This window comes from Aplidium turbinatum, chromosome 16 (assembly GCF_918807975.1).
Source record: "Aplidium turbinatum chromosome 16, kaAplTurb1.1, whole genome shotgun sequence".
Taxonomy (NCBI): domain Eukaryota; kingdom Metazoa; phylum Chordata; class Ascidiacea; order Aplousobranchia; family Polyclinidae; genus Aplidium; species Aplidium turbinatum.
In genome coordinates this window covers 17,762,222-17,781,686 of record NC_137487.1, presented here as the reverse complement: position 1 = coordinate 17,781,686, position 19,465 = coordinate 17,762,222, and the positions used below count along the sequence as shown (strand labels likewise).

At 36.3% G+C, this 19,465-nt stretch overlaps 1 protein-coding gene across 1 annotated transcript; it reads right to left on the bottom strand.

Annotated features, from left to right (window-relative positions):
• On the bottom strand, positions 1–7,031 carry LOC145785772 (complement decay-accelerating factor-like). Its single transcript, XM_082597482.1, has 7 exons — positions 6,970–7,031; positions 6,274–6,451; positions 5,639–5,830; positions 4,529–4,720; positions 2,690–2,881; positions 1,779–1,969; positions 1–273 (listed from the first exon to the last, which is right to left on the bottom strand). The coding sequence occupies exons 2-7, from the start codon at positions 6,368–6,370 to the stop codon at positions 190–192; spliced, it is 948 nt and encodes a 315-aa protein (XP_082453608.1). The 5' UTR covers positions 6,371–6,451; positions 6,970–7,031; the 3' UTR covers positions 1–189.
• Between the last annotated feature and the right edge of the window lie 12,434 nt (positions 7,032–19,465).

Here is a 19,465-nt window from a genome sequence, read left to right as displayed (position 1 = left end):
TGTAACTTTTACAAGGATTTCAATTTTTGTAAAACCCATCAACTGCTGAAGTTCCAAGTATTTCCTTTGTGTCAAAGTCACCTCTACACTTGGGGCTATTGTTGGACCATTCACCACTTCTTAGACACACGCTAGTCAAACGTCCAGAGCGCTGATTGACCATTTCATATCCAGAATTGCAAGAAAATGTTATTGTCTCGCCCACAAGAACCCTACCCGTCTCGGGTGACACTGTACCAAACACAGGCGGGTTTGGTATTGTGCACCGCGTTTCTGTAAATATATAAAGACCATATTAGAGTAGGAATACTGAACAAAAATTGTAAATTATGAATCTATGATTACTAGTAAAATTTTTTCTGCAATGTGTGAATATCAACGTTGATGTAGGTTATTCGTTTTTAACATTAACTTAATTTAAAAGTCTGTTAAAATTACAACTTTTACGTTTTGATTTTTTCTCTGGCAGTTTCCGTTCTACAGCAGTTCAAAATCAAAAATTCCTCAAGCTAAAATGTGAATAATGCATTAAAAAGTGTGGCAATAAAAGGATAATTTCACTCAAACATATAGGCTACACTCCTTCACATGCAATGTGCCCACGTAATGTACATGAGGTACAGTACTTCTATTTATAGAACCATTATCTGGTTGTTTTGTGTTGTATGCACTTGAAACGTTAAACTTTTGAAAAAATACGCATTATTTACGAAGTATTGAGTAAATTGTGTATACCGTCATTCATTGTCTGTACCACATATTATCCTTGTGTATGTCGGCATCTTGTCTGTTGTTAGCTGTATCCTTGTTGTGCGAATTATTTGTGTTTATTGTGTTTTTGTATATTTTTGCTTTTTGTTTCTTTTTCGCCAACAAAACAAAAAAATAAACTGAACTGAACTGGGAGGGATTTCCATGAAAAGAAACAATGAAGATGAGGTAAGCATCCAAGTAGGATCATTCTTAGAAAGTGTTCTAGCTCTTTGCACAGATTTGTTCATTAAGTCACAGTATCCGTCATACCCAACCACTAGGCACCTTACATGCAGTTGCGTGTTTTAGTGGTTATGAAATGCATGACGAAACTAATGTAAATCTTTAGATCAACCAATCAAAGAATATTTTCTAATATAGAGATACAAACAGGTGCAATTTTATGTGAACTTTGAGTGCCTTTTTCTAAAATAAGTATCCCTTACAATCCTTCTCACTGCACTTCTTTATGCAGAGCAAAAAAAATGAAACAAATCAATGAAAATAGGTTTTACACGAAAAAACAACAGATTAATTTCAATTTTGAAAGTGTTTAGGCAAAGTAAAGCAACACAGAGTGATACTTTGTACTGTGTAGATACTTTGTCCTAGAATCATTACGCATTTACGCCTCTAATTGAATAAGATCTCGCTTTGATTATTGCGCTGAACTGTAGGTCTTTAGCTAACGATAAGCATGCTATTGCATTGCCGGCGTAGCCGTGTAGTGAGAACGTCTGCTCGACGTTCGAAAGGACGTGGGTTCGACACCACTCCAGAGCACGCGACTGTGTCTCGGCAAAGACACTTAATGGCAAGCCGAATTAAGTGGAGCAGCTGACTTCTAAGTATGACTATGTCACTTCTCTGCTTTCTGTTTTATCGCATCTGTGATCGCAGCCTAGATATCTAACTCGAATAATTATTGTCAAAAATGCTATGTTTTTTAAAATTAATGTCTGATCGTATCTATTTACAAATCAAGCAAATGCAAGAAAATTGTTCATTTTTGAAAACTATTTTACCTCTACATGCGGCACGGCATCAGACAACACCTTGTTTCTTAAACATGTGACCGTCAAACGACCCAATGAGCGCTCGACCATTTCATATCCACGATTGCATGAATATGTTATGGTTTCACCGACAGGAATCGATTTGTCTTGTGTAGATATTGAGCCAAATGCAGGTGGCTCGGGAACCTTGCAACCAATCTCTGTAACAATACAAACAACAAACAACAATAACAACAATACAAACAGTGATACACCAGTAGTTTCATATGGCGCTTTCACACGTGAAGCTCGTTGTCTTTAAGCCGGTTTCTAAAAGTGTTTCCACATTGGTGAACTATGTTGTATCCACCGGGTAGTGTAGTCCATGGGTAGTTTAATATCAAATGATCAACAGTTTGCCTGCTTTTTTGCAATTTAGAAAAATTAATGTGTTTTGATGACCCCATCGATGAAGAATGGCAGCAGTTCGGGCATGACAGGATAAAGTTTTAATAATACACTAAAGTGCTGGAAAGCAGGAAATTAAAAACTTAATCTTGTTTGTTTAATAAGTAGATGGTGTACTTTGCATATCCTACTCGGTTGCACCTCTATACGGCTGCACTGACACTGTCTGCGTTCTAAAGATCTGAGGGGCAACACATGTCTTCGATGGATAGGCCTACAGCGCTATACAACAACATACATTATTATTATTATCTTTGTTATGTTGTAAAGCCACATTAATAATTCTTTGAAACATTTTTCAAACAGTGAGAGAAATAATAAGAATGAAACCCAATACACGCCGTGGACTACGCGTTCTCTGTTGCAAGTCTTTAAAATGGATTATAGTTTTGTTGTAGCTGACTAGAAGTTGCTTTTAACGTTTTATTTAAGATAATTTTGAAGTTGCATTGCTAGAAATTGATCATTCTTACCTCTGCATTGTGGAGCGCTTTGAGACCAACGCCTGTTTCTCAAACACGAAACGTTTAAATGACCCAAGGGTTGGTCAATCATTTCATAACCAGAATTGCATGAATATGTTATGATTTCACCTATGCGTATTGAAGATCTTGATGGCAACACTGATCCAAATGTAGGAGGTTCAGGAATTGTACAACCAATTTCTGCATGAAACAGTACATTTTTGTTGCTATAGTACATGTTGGATTGTGGTATTGGCTATTAGGTATACTGCTATTACTTTTCTTAAGTTCTACAACCCTTTGTATAGTTGCACAGCAAATATGACCAAGGTAATTGTATAAAGAAGAAGCCCGATTAGACTATCACAGTATTGAAAAATAATGCTATCAATTTGATTAGTTTTCTGCGAGAAAAAAAACTTGCAGATTCCCAAGGTCGAAAGTTTGCAGGAAGTTTTCTGGTTGTACATGAAAATTGATAAGAACATTTTTACATAAAACAATTAAACTTAGTCTTGAAATGAAGTTATAGAGTAAAAAGAGAATGTAACTACATCTACAATTTTTCATATTGATTGATTGATTGAGTGAATGCTTATTCAGTGACTGAGAAAGCTTCTTTAGGAGCTTAATCCTAGCCACATGCTTGTAGAGACTTTGAACCACTGACGCAGGTCCGGACGCGAATTTTTTTTTCCCACGAACTTTTTCGCGGCCCGGACACCGAGATTAGCAAAGTGAAGTTTCTGATAGTCGTTGAAGTGTGGTTGTCTGTGAATTATTCCATTCACTAGTTGCCACTAAATAGAAGTAAGTTTTTGGAATGCGTTGTTTAAGCGCACACCTCGAGAGTCGAACCATCGCTGTTTGATCTTGAGTCGGGCGCTTAACATCTCAGCTAACAAAACAATTCATGTTGTCAATTGCACAAGAATTACAATGAGTGAAAGAACATGATCTTACTGGACAATCTATCCATAGGGGTACATAGGAGAAAGTTAGATTTTGGGGGTGCGAACAAATTTTTGCTCAAATATAGGCCTAATAGCCTAAAATGTGTTTAAATATTATAGACTGCATTTTCAGCTGAGCATTTTGACATTGTAAGTTATGTGTTTAAAGCGTCGCTTTCAAAGTCAATATTGGTACATCTCGATTAGAATAATTATGTTTTTCATAAAATTTGCAAGCATCTGGATATTTTCAGATATTGAAAATAAGTTGAAAAGTTATTTCAAATCTTATGAACTAACCTTGCAGGCTATAATTTCAACCGAGCATGTTGATATTATAAGTTATACGTTTAAAGCATTACTTCCAATAATTGAGCACATTGGATTGAGATACACTTTTCATAAAATTTGTAACCATCTGGATATTTTTTGCTCAAATTTTTTGAACTTTCAACAATTACACATTTATTTTTTAACTCTCACAGCTTATATCATGCTCAGTTTCAGTGGATTGTTTTAATTTTACGTGCATTAAATTCAACATAAAAATATAATTTTGATTAGCAATAAATCGAAAACAAGTTCAATCTTAATGAAATTGTTTGGAACATGCTGAAAGTTCTTGCCCAAATTTTGCTAAATTTTCGACTAATTGAATAGTTTGGCGGTGCGGTTGTACTTCATTTGACATTTGTATAACTATTATTTGAACTACAAATTAAAAATAGGTTTTTATTTTAATGAAATTTTTGAAACATGTTCAAAGTTCATGCCTAAATTGTTATCAAATTTGCCAAATTTTCGAAAAATTGAAAAATTTAGGGTTACAATTGCACCCCCTGCACCCCTGGCTCCTACGCCTTTGAATCTATCACAAGGTTAAAAAAATTCTCACCTCTGCATTGTGGAGGTCTGCTGGATAATCGCTTATTCCGTAAACAAGCAACAGTCAAAGTACCCGATGGATGGTTGATCATTTCGTAACCACGATTGCAAGCATATGTAATGATTTCACCTATAGCAATTGATCTGACTTGTGGTGACACTGACCCAAATGGAGGTGGATCACCTACTCTGCAACGAATTTCTGTAAAAAGAAAATTATAAATCGTTTTAATATTATTATTTATAGTTTTAGGAAAGAGTTCGCTTTTTTGTACCACAGACAGGCATGGCACAACAACACAACAGGGTTGAGCATTATAAGAATACACACTTCTTTACAAATAGTTTTAACAGTCAAACGTTTTCGGCTTAAAGGCCTTCATCAGGAATTTGAAAATATTAGTAAGAAATGCAATACTTGACAACATTCCCTTGCACCATCCAACATTTTACGTGTTTTTATGTTTTCTGCTTATCCTGAGAAGCAAAGTTACCTCATTATTAAGCGCTTATTTCAGACCTTGCGATCCATGTGAAGCGAAGTGAACAATTCAACAAAGTCACTTGCATGCAACATTATAAGACATATGTAGGCTAAGCAGAAACTAGCAGACACATTAGGCGGATCTGCTGAGAAAAAGGTTAGAATATACGAGATACATTGTTTGTTTATAGTGTTCATGAAACGACGACAATTTAAGAGAGAATCCGATTTCATGAGCGACGAAATTAAACTATTAGCTGATACTTCGCAGTGTTTGATAAACGTTTATTAAAACTACACAAAAGTATATTCAGAAAGTTTGAAATGTAATAGAGTTATCAATATTATTTACGTACAATATTAGCAAATTAAATTTGACTTATATTTCTTGCAAACAACATGTTCATTGAGTTTACATGGAGGAAGAGAGGCTATTCGAAACAACCTTACTAGACAAGTTTAATATCGAGAATTTACTTTTGTTGAAAAAAAAAGTATTTTAAATTTATCCAAAATACAGCAGCCTACCAAGCCAGCAGCCAACCAATTTGAAAAAAAAATTTAAAAGAACTTTTAAAAATAAAAAATTTGTTTACAAAATAATCTTCAATCAATAGAACTTTTGAAATATTGTACCTCTGCATTGTGGGATTGCACTGGACCATTGTCTACTTCTTAAGCATGTGACAGTCAAAGTCCCTGATGGTTGATCGACCATTTCATAACCAGGATTGCAGGAATATGTGATGGTTCTGCTTACAGGAAGCGAACTTGCTCGAGATGATACTGATCCAAATGCAGGTGGTGTAGGAACGATGCAACCTACCACTTTAAAAGACAAGAGAAATACTATTTCGAGTGCAAATAAAAAATAAAAAAATGGAACAAAATATCAGTTTTACTGTATAACATAGCTACAGTAGTATTACAAGTATGAAATAATTTGTTTTTTAAGTAATCTCGTCAGGCGTGACTGAAATAAATGATTTGTATGATAGGTAACGTAATGCAGGGAATGTGAAAATTATCTATCATGGCTATTACTGTTTTCTGGAATCTTAAATAAATTGTTGTTCTCCTTGTGATCTGCAGTCTGTACATCACAACTGGTTCTAATTAACATGCACCGTAATCACATTATAACATTGAAATATTGTGTCTGAAATTGAAAGACATGTTCCAATTGCTCAGACATGTTTCCATAAATCCATTTAAATTGCATTGCGCTTCCTATTAAAAGGCATATGCTACGCTACCATTTACAAACTCACGGCAAGCATCCTGATCGCACCGTTCGGACGTTTCCAGACAGTGGTTAGGAAGATTATTGTGATTTTCACGAACACAAATCCGTCTTTTAACTCGCATACCACTTCCACATGTCACTGAGCAAGGTTCCAATGTAAAATCAGAATAGAGTTCACAGAGGTTTTCATTGCAAGGAACTGTCTATAAAAGAATGTACTTCTAACTTGAAGAATGAAGCTAAAGCGGTCAAGGCTATGTTTTATGATTGTAAAACTTTAGCATTACAACGACTTCTTACATTTTTCAAGTGTGATTCGTAGCCTAGGGGTAGCATGAGGATTGCATGTACTGATTTTAACTATTGTTAGGTAGGTACTTGTATTAAAATTTTTTTATCGTTATGTATGTATAGCAGTTGAACAAGGCTTTTGAACAAAAAGTACTTTGCCTAGTTCAATTCCCGGCTTAAGCTAGTTGTTGTCAAACACCGCTCACTTCCAACCAGGGTCTAACAAATTGCGTGGCCATGATTACCGAGAAAAAGGAACTTGCCGTCCTACTTTTGTTGGTGTCAGAGGTTTAGTAAAAGCAAATGAGAGCTTTATTTTCTCATCACACAGTGCTTGGAATTCGGTATGGGATCTTTTTGTTATGACTTATTTATGATAGTTATTTAAATCACTAGCATCAAAATTCAAAAATATTCAACTGCTTAATACTCTTCTAGAACTTGGTTCTCCTCCGTTGCATTGGCTGAATGCTGCAGTGTTGCCATTTTCATCCAAACAAAATCTTATCTCTTTTCTATTTCCAATCAAGCATTGGGGATCAGGACTTTTGCATTCACGATTTGAAACCCAATTGCTCCACGAAGCTGTTCGTAGTGTTCAAAATTGAAGAATATGGACTTGGTGTAAGGCAGCGTTTCTTAACCTTTTCTGATTTTAGCACCCCTGTAAACAGGCCCGACCAGTCTAGCACCCCCTAACTATTATTGACATTAGACTACTACAGTACCGACCAAAAGTTTAGTACAGGCCGAAATTTTAACATGCCTTCAGATCGCTGGAGATATATTTTGTAATGAAGTCTCTTGTTGTTTAACAAACTGAGCAGTTGTTTTAACGAAGTTGATTCAGGATTTGGTGTTTGGCTTTCATTCACCAACAGAAATTCAATTATAACCATATGTAGGTGAATCAACTCTCTTAAAACAACAGCACCGTTTGTTAGGCGACAAAAATATACAAAATATACCGCCAGTGATCAAATAGCATGTCAAAATTTCGACGCCGCCATTAAACTTTGGCCTGCACTATTGAAAGGAAAGCGAAGTACAAATTGATCATTTTGTTTATTCTTCAAAACTACTGTCGTCATTGGTGATAAAAGAAATAGGAAAACCCGAGAATAGTAAAAGAACATGGACAAACTTAAGCATATTTAAGTTACCCAGCTGGGTATCTAGTTACACATGTATCAATGTGATTTCTGTTGTTGCTTATGTGTGACCAATTTCTCTATTCGAGGCTTCGTGTTTGTCAAAGCCACTCTCATATCGTGGAGCAACCCATGTTGAAGGCGGCTCCGGCCAATTGTTTTCATTTGGAGCATGGTGCAGAACGCCTTTTCACACAGGTAGTTAGTCGGAAATGGGACGATCAATTCCATTGCTGCTCGTGCCAATGCAGGATGTGCTGTCAACTGGTCACACCAGAAATCAGCAAGCGGAAGGACGAAAGTTTGTCCCACAACTCTGATTCACCTGCATGTCAATCATAGCTCCTCCTTTAGTCTATTAGCCTATGATCACTCATGTCTGCCAAGATGGCTGCTGTATCCACTCTGGATACTTTGCCATGGTGGTTTCTAGAAGCGAGAGGTGAGCAACAATATTACAACAAAACACCCACCAGATAAGTTCGCACAATCTACTCAGGATCAATTTGAGTATTTGACTGGGAGATGACTACAATGACAGCAAATCATGTAGGCTACTTCGAAACAGCAATCATTGATATGACAACTGCTGATACTGGCAGAATAACAAAAAAATGCAGAAAATTAAAATGGCATTTTTTGATATTATACTGCATGCATTTAGCACCCCTTACAGTCTATTCCAGCACCCCCAAGGGGTGCTAGCACCCCCGGTTAAGAAACGCTGGTGTAAGGTTAAGAGCAATAATCACAAAATTAATTTTATCTAAAAGTAGGCTATATTGATTCTTTAAGATTAACTTTTAAAACGCACTGAACATTTTTAGAATGACTCTTATATTTTTGATATTATTTCAAGCGCAATTTATTCTTTTGACAGCGATACACACGTGTTTTACTCATAAGGCTGGAATCAGTATCTAGCGAGTCTATCGCTGTCTATTCATACCACACTCGTCTGCCGAGCAACAAAATGAAAATTGTTGAATTTTTTGTAATCGCTTTAATGATACAAGACATTGAGAGGATGTGACAGAAACAATACCTAAATTTAAACTTAGAAAATTTATGTCTTTTACAAAACCCGACATTGTCAACCTAGACTTAAACGATATGCTGATTTAATAAACATCTTTGCTCATTAAAGTAGAAAACAGGTTTTAATTAAGTTATTTATTTCCAAAAGCAAAAAAAAAACTAGAGCTGCAGCAGGAGAGATATTCTATTTGAATGGCAAGAGTGAAAACTAACACAAAAGTATAATGAATCAATCCTGATGAAATTTAATAAAACAAAATATAATGAATATATCAATCAGTCAATCCGCTTAGAGAAAAGCAACACAAGCATTTAAAATGAAATCTTAAGATACTTTGCCTACGACACGCTTCATTTCCACAATCCTCAGTGCTGCGTAAACAAGATGGCGGCAAGTTCGTTGCTGCGTTGTTGCAAACCCGTGTTCCTATTCTGGTTCCAGCCCCACATGTTGTGGAGCATGGTCCGAATGAGAAAGCCGAAAATGATTCGCATAACTGCGCGTTGCATCTGACAGTCTGAAACATCCCACAAGTATAGTTACCGTATTAGTTTACTACTTTCTATTTATCGTGGCATAGCTGGCCCAATGTTAGTTTTGACAACAAGTGTTCAATATTCTGGGTTTATGCCATTCTGAACAGTTTTACATAGTTTGATGTATATTTCGGAAGAAAAGAGAACTTCCTGAGTGATTTTATATGTTTCTGTATGCCAATTTTAATTATAAGCCTACACAGTACATATAGCTTCTGTAAAAGATAAAATGAAGAAAATAGTTTTGAATTGTTTGAGTTTTGTTTTGCAATTGTATTCTTTACAATAAAAGAAAATCTGAAACATTCTAAACAACCAGGCTAAATGAATAAACAAAACGTTGAAGAAAGTTAATTAAAGATAGCTGTGTTATATGCTTTAGAAAAAAACGATAATTTTTTGTGCGATTTTTTACTGATACATTTGTAGCCTATGCCAATTTGTGTAATAATTTAGATAAAGAGTCACTTGTATGATAAGCTGTTTGAATTTAACGTTTTTTGGAATTCTTTTCTTTTTAATTAAAATAAGTCCAAAAAATTCTCTACAAGTAACATCGTTTAAACTCATGAGCAAAAATTTGAAAGTTGACTTTGCGATCTTGGAACATTCCGCGACTCAAATCTGAATCGGGCAGCAGCAATGCCAAGCACATACTTTTCAAGTTGCTCTGCAAAACATTACAGCCCGACTATTCTGCAAGTTTAGCGCAGATATAACGTCTAATGACACAGTGCAGTACTGTGTCGCTCTCATTGCATATCCCTGTTTTCAGTTATCTGATATTGGTACATTAATTACTCTGTGTGTTTGAGTGGCCTTGGTTAATGAATAGTGTACCTAATTCGAGAAGTTCCATTCTGTGTTAGAAATTATTTATGGCGTATGTATAGGTCTATTGTTTGTTTTTATATATTGTGTCGATTGTGAAAATCTCAAGACGTCTAGGCTATACGTAGTTTTTCGAAAAAAATTGATTTCAATTAATTTATTTTTTGATTGTTTGCAACTTACGACCTTTCAATATTTTTATATGATGATAACCCAACTAAATTTTTAGAAATAGATAAACAGACCTAGTTGCTTTAAAGTTTATCAGATAACAAATCGATTATCTTGTCTTCAGTTCAGTGTGCATGTAACTACATACCCTTTGAGATCTTCCAATTTGTCCAGGACACTGCCTAAACGCCATAGTGTTGCCACTTGGGTTTTGACAAAATCTTATTTCTCTTCTGTTCCCCACTAAGCATCGAGAATCAGGAGTTTCACATTCTTCGACTGCAACCCAACTCCCCCACGAGTTCAAAGCCGCTGCGAAAAAAGCTGATTGACCCAACGACGCTTATATCTAAAATGTACCAGTAGTTTATTGTTTTTCTCAAATTTTAAGATGCACGGTACAGATGACCAAGGCCTATGAGAGGGGGGTACGGAGGGTACAGCGTACCTTTGAGGGCCCAGGCCTGTGTTTGTTGGGGGGGGGCCCGAAATTGTGATTTTATAGTTTACCCGCAAAAACGTTTGGTTAAAACCACCTAAACGACGAAATTCAAACATAAAAGTGGTTATTTTTTAGTCCTGAGGGGGCCCGTAATGTAGCAAAAGGGCCCGGAAAGGGGGGCCCGGAGTGAGAGGGGGCCCGGAATGACTATTCGTACCCCAAGTGAAAATTTCTCTCAGAGGCCCTGCAGATGACAAGCATAAAGTTTTAGAAGTACATCATGTTTCTATATACTGCATTCTTAATAAAAAAAACTTTAAACGTTGAAATGTTGATAATTTTTACAATTACACTAGGAGACATTTTGGAACTTTTTTATTATTTTTTCAAACAATTGGATGAGTTTACATAATTTGACTACGCTGCTTCGGAATTCGCAGCCAAAATTTATCCATCATGTCACAATTTTTGTAAAATTAATTTTAAATTTTACTCAAATGCGCTAACTAGGCCTATACAGTTAGTAGCTTACATACTGTATTTCAATATATTTTTCAACAAAATTTTTATTTAAATGCCTTAGAGTAGCTTTTCTGTTGAATTGGGCTCTAAATCTTCTTCTTTCGACTTTTCATGAAATATCACTACTGGTACAGTTGCATTTCCGACACCAACAGTGGTCTGCCATCATGGCCAATCCATCCCATCGCCCTTGGCACTGCACTTCCTCAATATTAAAGTTCTGGTGAAAGTGTCTCAGCAAAGACATTTAATGGCAAGCCAAAAGAAGGGGAGCTGCTGACTCCAAGACTAAATGCCACTTCGCTGCTTCTTGTCGTCTGTTGTACCGCATCTGTGATCGCAGTGTACTGTATGTTATCGCAATGGGCGCAAATAAAAGCATGAATTTATTATTATTATTGGTGAAAGTGTTCAACGTGTCCTTCACTGTCCAGTGTCCATGTGTGCGTGTAAAAAGTAAACTTACAAACTCATGCGCCATCCAAATTTTTGAAAATGAATTACCATGTTCTTCACAATGTTTTGATAGTCAGGATCCTTAGTATTACCAAGAAACTCTGATACGACTTCTGCGAAACAAAGCCATGCACTTCTTTCCACACCCATCATGGTGAATAGAAATTCAGTGTCTTGCTATGTGTCCGAAATATCTTAATTTTCTGAGGTTGATGTTGTTAATCAGACTCCAGTTATCGTCTATTTGTTGAGTGACAAACTCATTTGTTTTGTTTGTTTGTTTTTTTTTCGTCTAACTGATGCGTAATAGTCTCCGGTGACACCACATTTCAAGACTTTATAATTTTTTAATGTTACGTTTTTGGCATGTCCAAATTTCACATTCATATGTGGCAATTGGAAATTGACAATACGAAAATTTGTAGAAATCTTAATTTTGTGTTTTTACCAATAGACTTCTTTTATCACGATGTTCCCGGACTGCACTGGAAGGCTGCTAGAGAGCAGCCAGTCTTTGGTTTCATCATCCATGACACGCAGACCTTCCACTCCGTTAGGTGGCTTGAAGATGGAGCAGTCATTGATGATGTGGTTTGCGGTCTGTTCCTCGGCACCACATTCACAGGAGGAGGAAGAGGCCATTCCCCATTGGTGCATGGTTAAGCAAAAAAGCCCGACGCCCGTACGGAGACGGTTGAGGCGCACCCATGCCTGTCTTGGTAGTGTTGGACCGATGGGGCGTGTGTCAGCGTCGGGGATGAACGAATAGAGTCTATACTATAGCCAAACCACACTCAGTCAGTGGAGAGAGGAATTAGATCATGACTAAAGCTTGTGCAGAGGTGGCAGGTTACAAGGCAAGAGGTGGTTAGCCTACTCGAGGCGGCGGCTTAGCAGCAGAAAGATTATATTTACTTGTGGAACCAAGAAGCATTTCAGCTTCAATTAACAATAACAATAATTGATTCTAAGGCATTGGAATGTTTGAATAAAATTTCTTCGAATACTTAAACGTCGGTTAGTGTTTACCTACATTAATACTTGTACCATACAAGCCGTATAGGCTTCATAGGCAAAATTAATGAAAAATTGACATAAAAGTCGGTAGGGAAGACGAGCTCAATTTAACGTAAAATTTAGTCTGGACGTTTATTTTACACAAACCAACAAGGCACTAAGCCATAATAGCAAAATTCAAATTTTTTTTCGTCTTTTCATTGCCCCCTAATACACATTTCTCTGAAAGTAAGACAGTGATAAAATGTATGTGAGAGAGTAAGATAGAGAAAGTTGGAAATCTCAAACCACTCAGTTTTCGATGAACAATTCCAACAGTTCAGTATTGTCTGCAGCAGAATTATTACTTACCCATGCATTTTGGTGGACGAATTGACCATCTTCCATTTGCACGGCACCTGGCAATCAACTTCCTACCTGGGTTACCAACAAAACTGTACCCGGTATTACAACGGTAAGTTATGGTACCTCCAACAAGAAAATCAGTGGAGGATACTGACCCAAACCGAGGCGGAGTAGGAATCACACAGCGGGTTTCTGAAATAGATAAACTTACTGTTGATATTGAAGTTTGTAACTCTGATTAAAACTTATTGTGTAGGTCGCGAATAAATCGCAACAACCTCATTTACTGCTCATTATCTGACTCTTCCACCTGCGTTATGGTAAACCCTAAACAACACAGCATATCATCCATCACTGTACGGTTTTCAGGACATGAGAAGCTTAGTTATGAGATTGCAGTGTGAACACTCTAGTACCAAGCAGGTGCACAATAGTCTGCTAACGATGACAAGGCAAAGCCGGAGCTGCCGTGTGCCGTTCTTGGTCGTTAGGAAAGATGTTGCCACAGTTTTAGTTTTGCTGTGTTAGAGTTGGCATTTTTGTCGATGGAATAATGTTTCACAGTCAACAAAACTTCATCAAGCAGAACCGCCACTCTGTCAATCTCGGTGACTGGGCCTAATATCAGTAGTTCAAAGCATCTACAAGTATGTGGAACTGCCAAAATCCAGCTTGCAAAGACGCTTTCCGAGTCCTACGATACAAATTTCAACAAGAAATCCATCGATCAAGCAATTTATCGATTAAACAAATTTTTGTAGGTTAGTTTATTTTCTGATAACCTACATTATATTTTAAACTCCAGGTATAAAATAATTTAGGGGGGGAAAATAAAATTATTGAAGAAACGAGGAATATGAAAAAAACAAGAAAGTGCTGTGAAACTAGCCTTTGTTGGTGTGTTGGGAGATCCATTCAGTGAAAGACGTGACTTTCGAGTAGAATCCTGGAAAGTATTTCAATGTATTGTTTTCCATGTAGCTGGTTGCGCAGTTGAGACCCCAACTGACAAGACCGACCAAAACCCAATGACTTTCTCCAGTTTCTTCATCAATGGTCTGCAGAACATCGTGTTTATAGAGTAGCTATTATTGGAGTTTTGTGTTGATTTTTTTTATATTTCAATCCTATGAATGTATTCACTTTCACCAATGTCAATCGTACTATCATTTCTGCGAAAAGTAGCGTTTGTTAAATAGCAAAAGTGAAAACGATACTGGACAAACTGAATTTTTTTTCCATTTCGGTTCTTTACAGCAAAAAAACTAGAAATTTAAGCAATTTTGTTTCCAGCTCTCTTTTATTGGAGCGAATCCTATATTAGAGTTTGTATGAACTCAATGGTTTTAACTTTAATAACTGTTTATGAATTTTAATAAATCAATCAAATGTTCAATAACAGCAGGTGCAGCCGACAGAGTCTCCTGCAAGTCAGGAGTTGTGAACTGAGCAAACGACAACTGAGCTAGCAACATTGGAGCAAGTGGGTGAAGTTAGTAGGCCTAAACGACGAAACTGAGCAAGCAACAACTGAGCAAGCCATAGCTTTGAATGTCACAAGTCAGAAAAATGAGTTTGACAAGCGATGACCAAGTACGTAATCTCATTTCTGACTTGGCAGTAACTGAAATGTAATTTCTGAGTTGAAGCACTGGCAGAGTTGTGGCATGCCGAGTTGTCCAACTACCCAGCCAAAAGTGGCTGAAACAAATACTTTAGTCATAAAATTTAAATTTAAAGCTTAATTTAGAATTGAGCCAACCACTTCAAACTTAAGTTTTACCTGCCTAACTAATGGGCCACCACTATCCCCGGTACAAGAATCCACCACTGAATTTAATCCTCCACCAATACCACAAGTCATTCTCTCAGTAAAAACTACCCTTTCTGGAAGTGGGGGTGTGTGACGGGTCATTAATTCTCTGTCTTGACTGCATCTGTTGATTGAAATTATTATTTCTTAAAAAAGATGGAATTATCATGATTTGTGACGCTACCACAGTAAGAGATTCGGCTTGACTCGGTAATTCAAAATTAGCATTTAGATCAAAATGGTTTTGTTTAAAACCCAAAATGTTTTGCTTTGGTCGTGTGCGTTTTGAGTTTTTTAATGAAAAATTTGTTTTATCATGCTTTCATAAAAATTTATTTTTACACACCCATTTAATATTCATTTATAAAAATCTCAGAGAAGCTAATGCTTTAGTGCATCGTCTTCACCTGTTATCACTGCGTAATCGAATTAATCCTTGCTTTAGATACTTCGATGTTTCTTGGTCATTCTCATCTGCGTATCCAAAGCCTGTTATTGCTGTTAGGATGCTTTTTTCTTCTCGATCATCAGCTTGCAAAAGCCATGTCTCTAAAGTATCAAAAGAAAACAAACTTAAACTTAAAGTTATGAACCCATCAATATCGTAGAAATGTACAATCTTTGCGATCAAACTCATCATTATATAGGCAAGCTATGGCATGAAAAGAGTGTGTTTGCTTGTATCAAAGTCGACTGCGTGGTGTCACCAGAAGCTGTTCGAAAGCAAAAAAATATTTTGTTCTTTTGAATGTCGCTTTTCATTATTTGCTCCAAAATCTGTATGAATATGACTTTTCGTAGAAAAAAATGAATGTTTCTAATACAATCTTTCCAACATATTGGTTTGGTTTTTGTATCTTTATCCTCGGACTGACAAGTCTTTGATTGGTTATTCCCAGTAGTTTCATATACTTGTAGAGGCGTTTGACGCAGTGCCGGTGACCGTCTGACCGAGATTGGCAGAGTGAAGTTAGTATAGTTATTGAAGTGTTGTTGTCTCGAAAATTACACATAAGTTCTCTAAGGATTGTCAACTTTTGTGGCTAGGTAGTTTCTAGGTAACAATACTTACAAGGAAAACTAAAATTGCTTTAAATGTTAGTTTACAAAAACTAAGTTGAAGCAAAACCTCAACGTTGTTTAAGTGTGTAGAAGGAAGCGATCTTTGTGGCTATCAGCTCAAGACTGGGTACTTACAAGTACAGGGAGTAATTACGATTTGCCATAGTTAAACTGACGAGCGGTGGTCGATGGTCTGTGGCAGAATTAGTGGTGCGATACTGACGAGTCCAGCCTCATGGGCGAAACACGGTGTCTATCGCTATGAATTCTTGCCACAATTTTCTCTCAAGAAGCATATTATTGTTTAGTTGTGCCACGAATTAGGTTGGTAAGTTATGTCAATGTTTTTGACTGTTCAAGCTTTGAATTGATAGTAATTTTACAATCGTCTTTTCTGGGTATCACGTACAGGTATGTTTGTAGCCTATCTGCTAGGAAACATAAAGTAAAATTATGAAATTTATATTGGGCTCATATAGGCGGTGTCCGACAAATTTTTCGTAAGCAGTTGTTCGTAAAGCAATTCTTCGTAAGCAATTCTTCGTAAAACAATTATTCGTAAAACAACTCTTCCTAAAGCATTTTTTCGTGTATGCAGTTGAAATTTGATGTATGCGAAGATATGCTTTACGAAGAATTGTTTTACGGATTTCATTTTACGAACAACAGTTTACGAACAATTGTTTTACGAACAACAGTTTACGAACAATTGTTTTACGAACAACAGTTTTCGAACAATTGTTTTACGAAAAACTGTTTACGAAGAATTGCTTTACGAAGAATTGCTTACGAAGAATTTGCCTATATGGGTATAGGCAAACTAACTGTGAGCTTCTACAGAAAAAGCTTGAAAATGTCAAGGTCAACTACCTTCAATTCGACAACTTTCTTCTTTTCCTTCGTTGCCGTTAAGTTTTCCAATTTTCCTCAAATACTTTCCAACGCAGTTGTTTTCAGTGCAAGGCAAACAAACCCTTTGTATTCGTTTGCTGTATTCGACTCTGCCGCTTCGTTCAGAAGGAAGCCAAATGTCTCCAAACTGTATCTGTTCTTGTCCAAGTTTAACCTAAAGAAAGGATAATAATATTCATTTGAGTTTATTGTTGTCGAATGTACAGTGCTGTATAAACTCCATTTGCGTATTCAACTATACCAGTGCAATGTCGTAGTCATAAGTTTCTTTCACGTAGTTCTCATGAATGATGACGCGCTCAGGAAGAAATGCTCTTGCGTGAGGTGAAAGGTCAGCAGATCTGTTGTTTAGCAACCGTGTTGTTCCTGAAAAATAAAACAACTTGGTCAATGTTCAATGCGGACAGAAAATTGAAATGGATAAACATATTAGGATAGTATTATGTAATCTTACCCAAAGTGAGAATGATATTCTGTGGCCAATTAGGAAATCGCTGTGCTACATCAAAGATATGTGCTGCAGTAATAACCCATTCGTTGTTTATCAGAGAACCTCCTCCAAACACATCGATCGGAGAGTTGTATGTCTGTAAATAAGATATCTAAATTAGTGATTTAATATAAACAAAGAAAAGTAACAGGTCACCATTCCGAAGATATTTATAAAATTATTTCTGATACTATCGTTTTCAACAGTAGCATAAAAGAACAACTAATATACACTTGAATAATTATCACGTGTTGTCTCACGTGACTTACAAGTAACTAATGCTATTTGAGTGCTTTAGTTGTGCATAATTGCAACAAAGATTGCTAGCAGTGTTTACCTTCTTCGTCCATGTGTTCAAAACCTAATGCTATAGCATTACGTGGCTGACGGATATAAGCATATGCCACTCGGAAGTTTATGTTTAATGTAAGTCTTTATACGGTAAGATAAACGTTAAGTCGCCATACGTGATGCTCATCTCATCTCTATATCTTATGGTATGCCATTTTTATCTATGGTGGAAAACAATTTTCTGAAGGTGTTACGACCGTGCCAAATCCTTTCAACTTAATAACTTACTTCGGTCACAAGCACGTTTTATTTCGCGTTTTGTCGCTTCTACCTTTTTATCGACCTTTGCTATGTTGACATGTATTGTTTTTGCTGTGATGGTCAGAAATAAAAACAACTGAACTGATACTAACTTTAAAAAGTAGCTCGCACCTTTACAAAATTTTAAAGTAAGCACACAATAATAAACTGAGAAAATTACCCAAGAAACGCATTTGTTGGTTGCTTGGTGCAAATTGGTTTATAATACATCAGACGTTATTTAAAACTATTCTAAATTAAAAGCAATTGGAAGTTCCTCAAACCTTGCGGCTTACCAAGAACAACGTTAAAAGTTTGCAAAATGTTTGGAAACTTTTTTTCAAATTTCAACTGAGCTCAAGTCAATGTTACTTGGTAGATACTAGCCTACGATGGGATATCATGTATCAGGGACACTGCAGTTTTAGTTAGTCAATTTGTTGCAGAAATATAAGAATAGTAGAATAACTAACAATTTATTTCTACATTCCAACGTAGACTCCTATGATATTACAAACCAAAAATATATCTTGTCTGTAGAAAGTGAATGCCACTTGCCAAGGCCAAGCTCCATCTTTTGCAAATGAACCACCAATGACTTTTCCAACTGCCACCCTGTTTTTAATTTTTCCAACATCCCCTGCTCTTCCACACTTAACCCTTTGCTTTTCAACGTTTTTTTGGAAGTTAACTGCTCAAGGGGGGGCCGTTTTTGGATCAAATTCAATCAGCTGTTACGTGTTATCCGCTGATGCTATTTCAACAGAAGTTGCACTGGTGTGAAAGCAAATCATTTGTCTATAAGTTTGAAAACTCATTATTTTAAAATTTTATATGTTAAACTTGATATTTCAATTTTTGCAAAGGTACCCAAAAACGACAATTTTGATTTAACTTGCCGCCTTTAATTAACCGTGCTAATCCGATTTCATGCAAACTTCTAAATAACAAAGAGCTCGATCGAACGCACGAAGTGTGTGTGCGGTGTGCCGAATCATTGCATTGATTAGAATTTACGACTTGCGAGCAAATCTTATTGTAAGCTACTCACTGATTCTAAAATAGTTACAATCAGAGTAATATTGTTACACGAATTTGAAAAAAACAAAACTGCGTTTGTTGTCTTACATTTTTATCCTAAACTAATGCATTCCGAAACTCATGGCTAGCTTCTAGTTTTATGGAACCAAATTTCTCATAAGTAACACCTTAGCCTGCTTGAATAGCTGTTTACATCTTCGTTTGTGTATTTTAGGTCTACAATTGAGTCTGTAGTATGAATATTTTTAGTAGAGAGAAGACAATTGAACAAGTTGTTGAAATAATCTGAAATTTCTAAGTTCAAATTAGGTGCTTTTGAAATTGTGGATTTGTGTCAAGTCGCATCACAAATATCATGCAGGCCACATCATAAGTCATTTCGCTTACGGGTGTTTATAAACATGACTCATAAATTACATCCACAAAAAATACAGCATTTACATCAACAAAGCTAAGTTCGAAGCTCACTTTTTATTGAAGATTGTGTCAATCAATTTGAAAATACAT

Excerpts from the sequence above, each read along its gene's own strand:
- LOC145785772 (XM_082597482.1), bottom strand. The coding sequence starts at position 6,370 with ATGCGAGTTAAAAGACGGATTTGTGTTCGTGAAAATCACAATAATCTT. Across the intron at positions 2,882-4,528 it reads CAGACCTCCACAATGCAGAG|AAATTGGTTGTACAATTCCT; the intron begins GTGAGAATTTTT and ends TGTTTCATGCAG. Across the intron at positions 274-1,778 it reads ATGCCGTGCCGCATGTAGAG|AAACGCGGTGCACAATACCA; the intron begins GTAAAATAGTTT and ends ATATATTTACAG.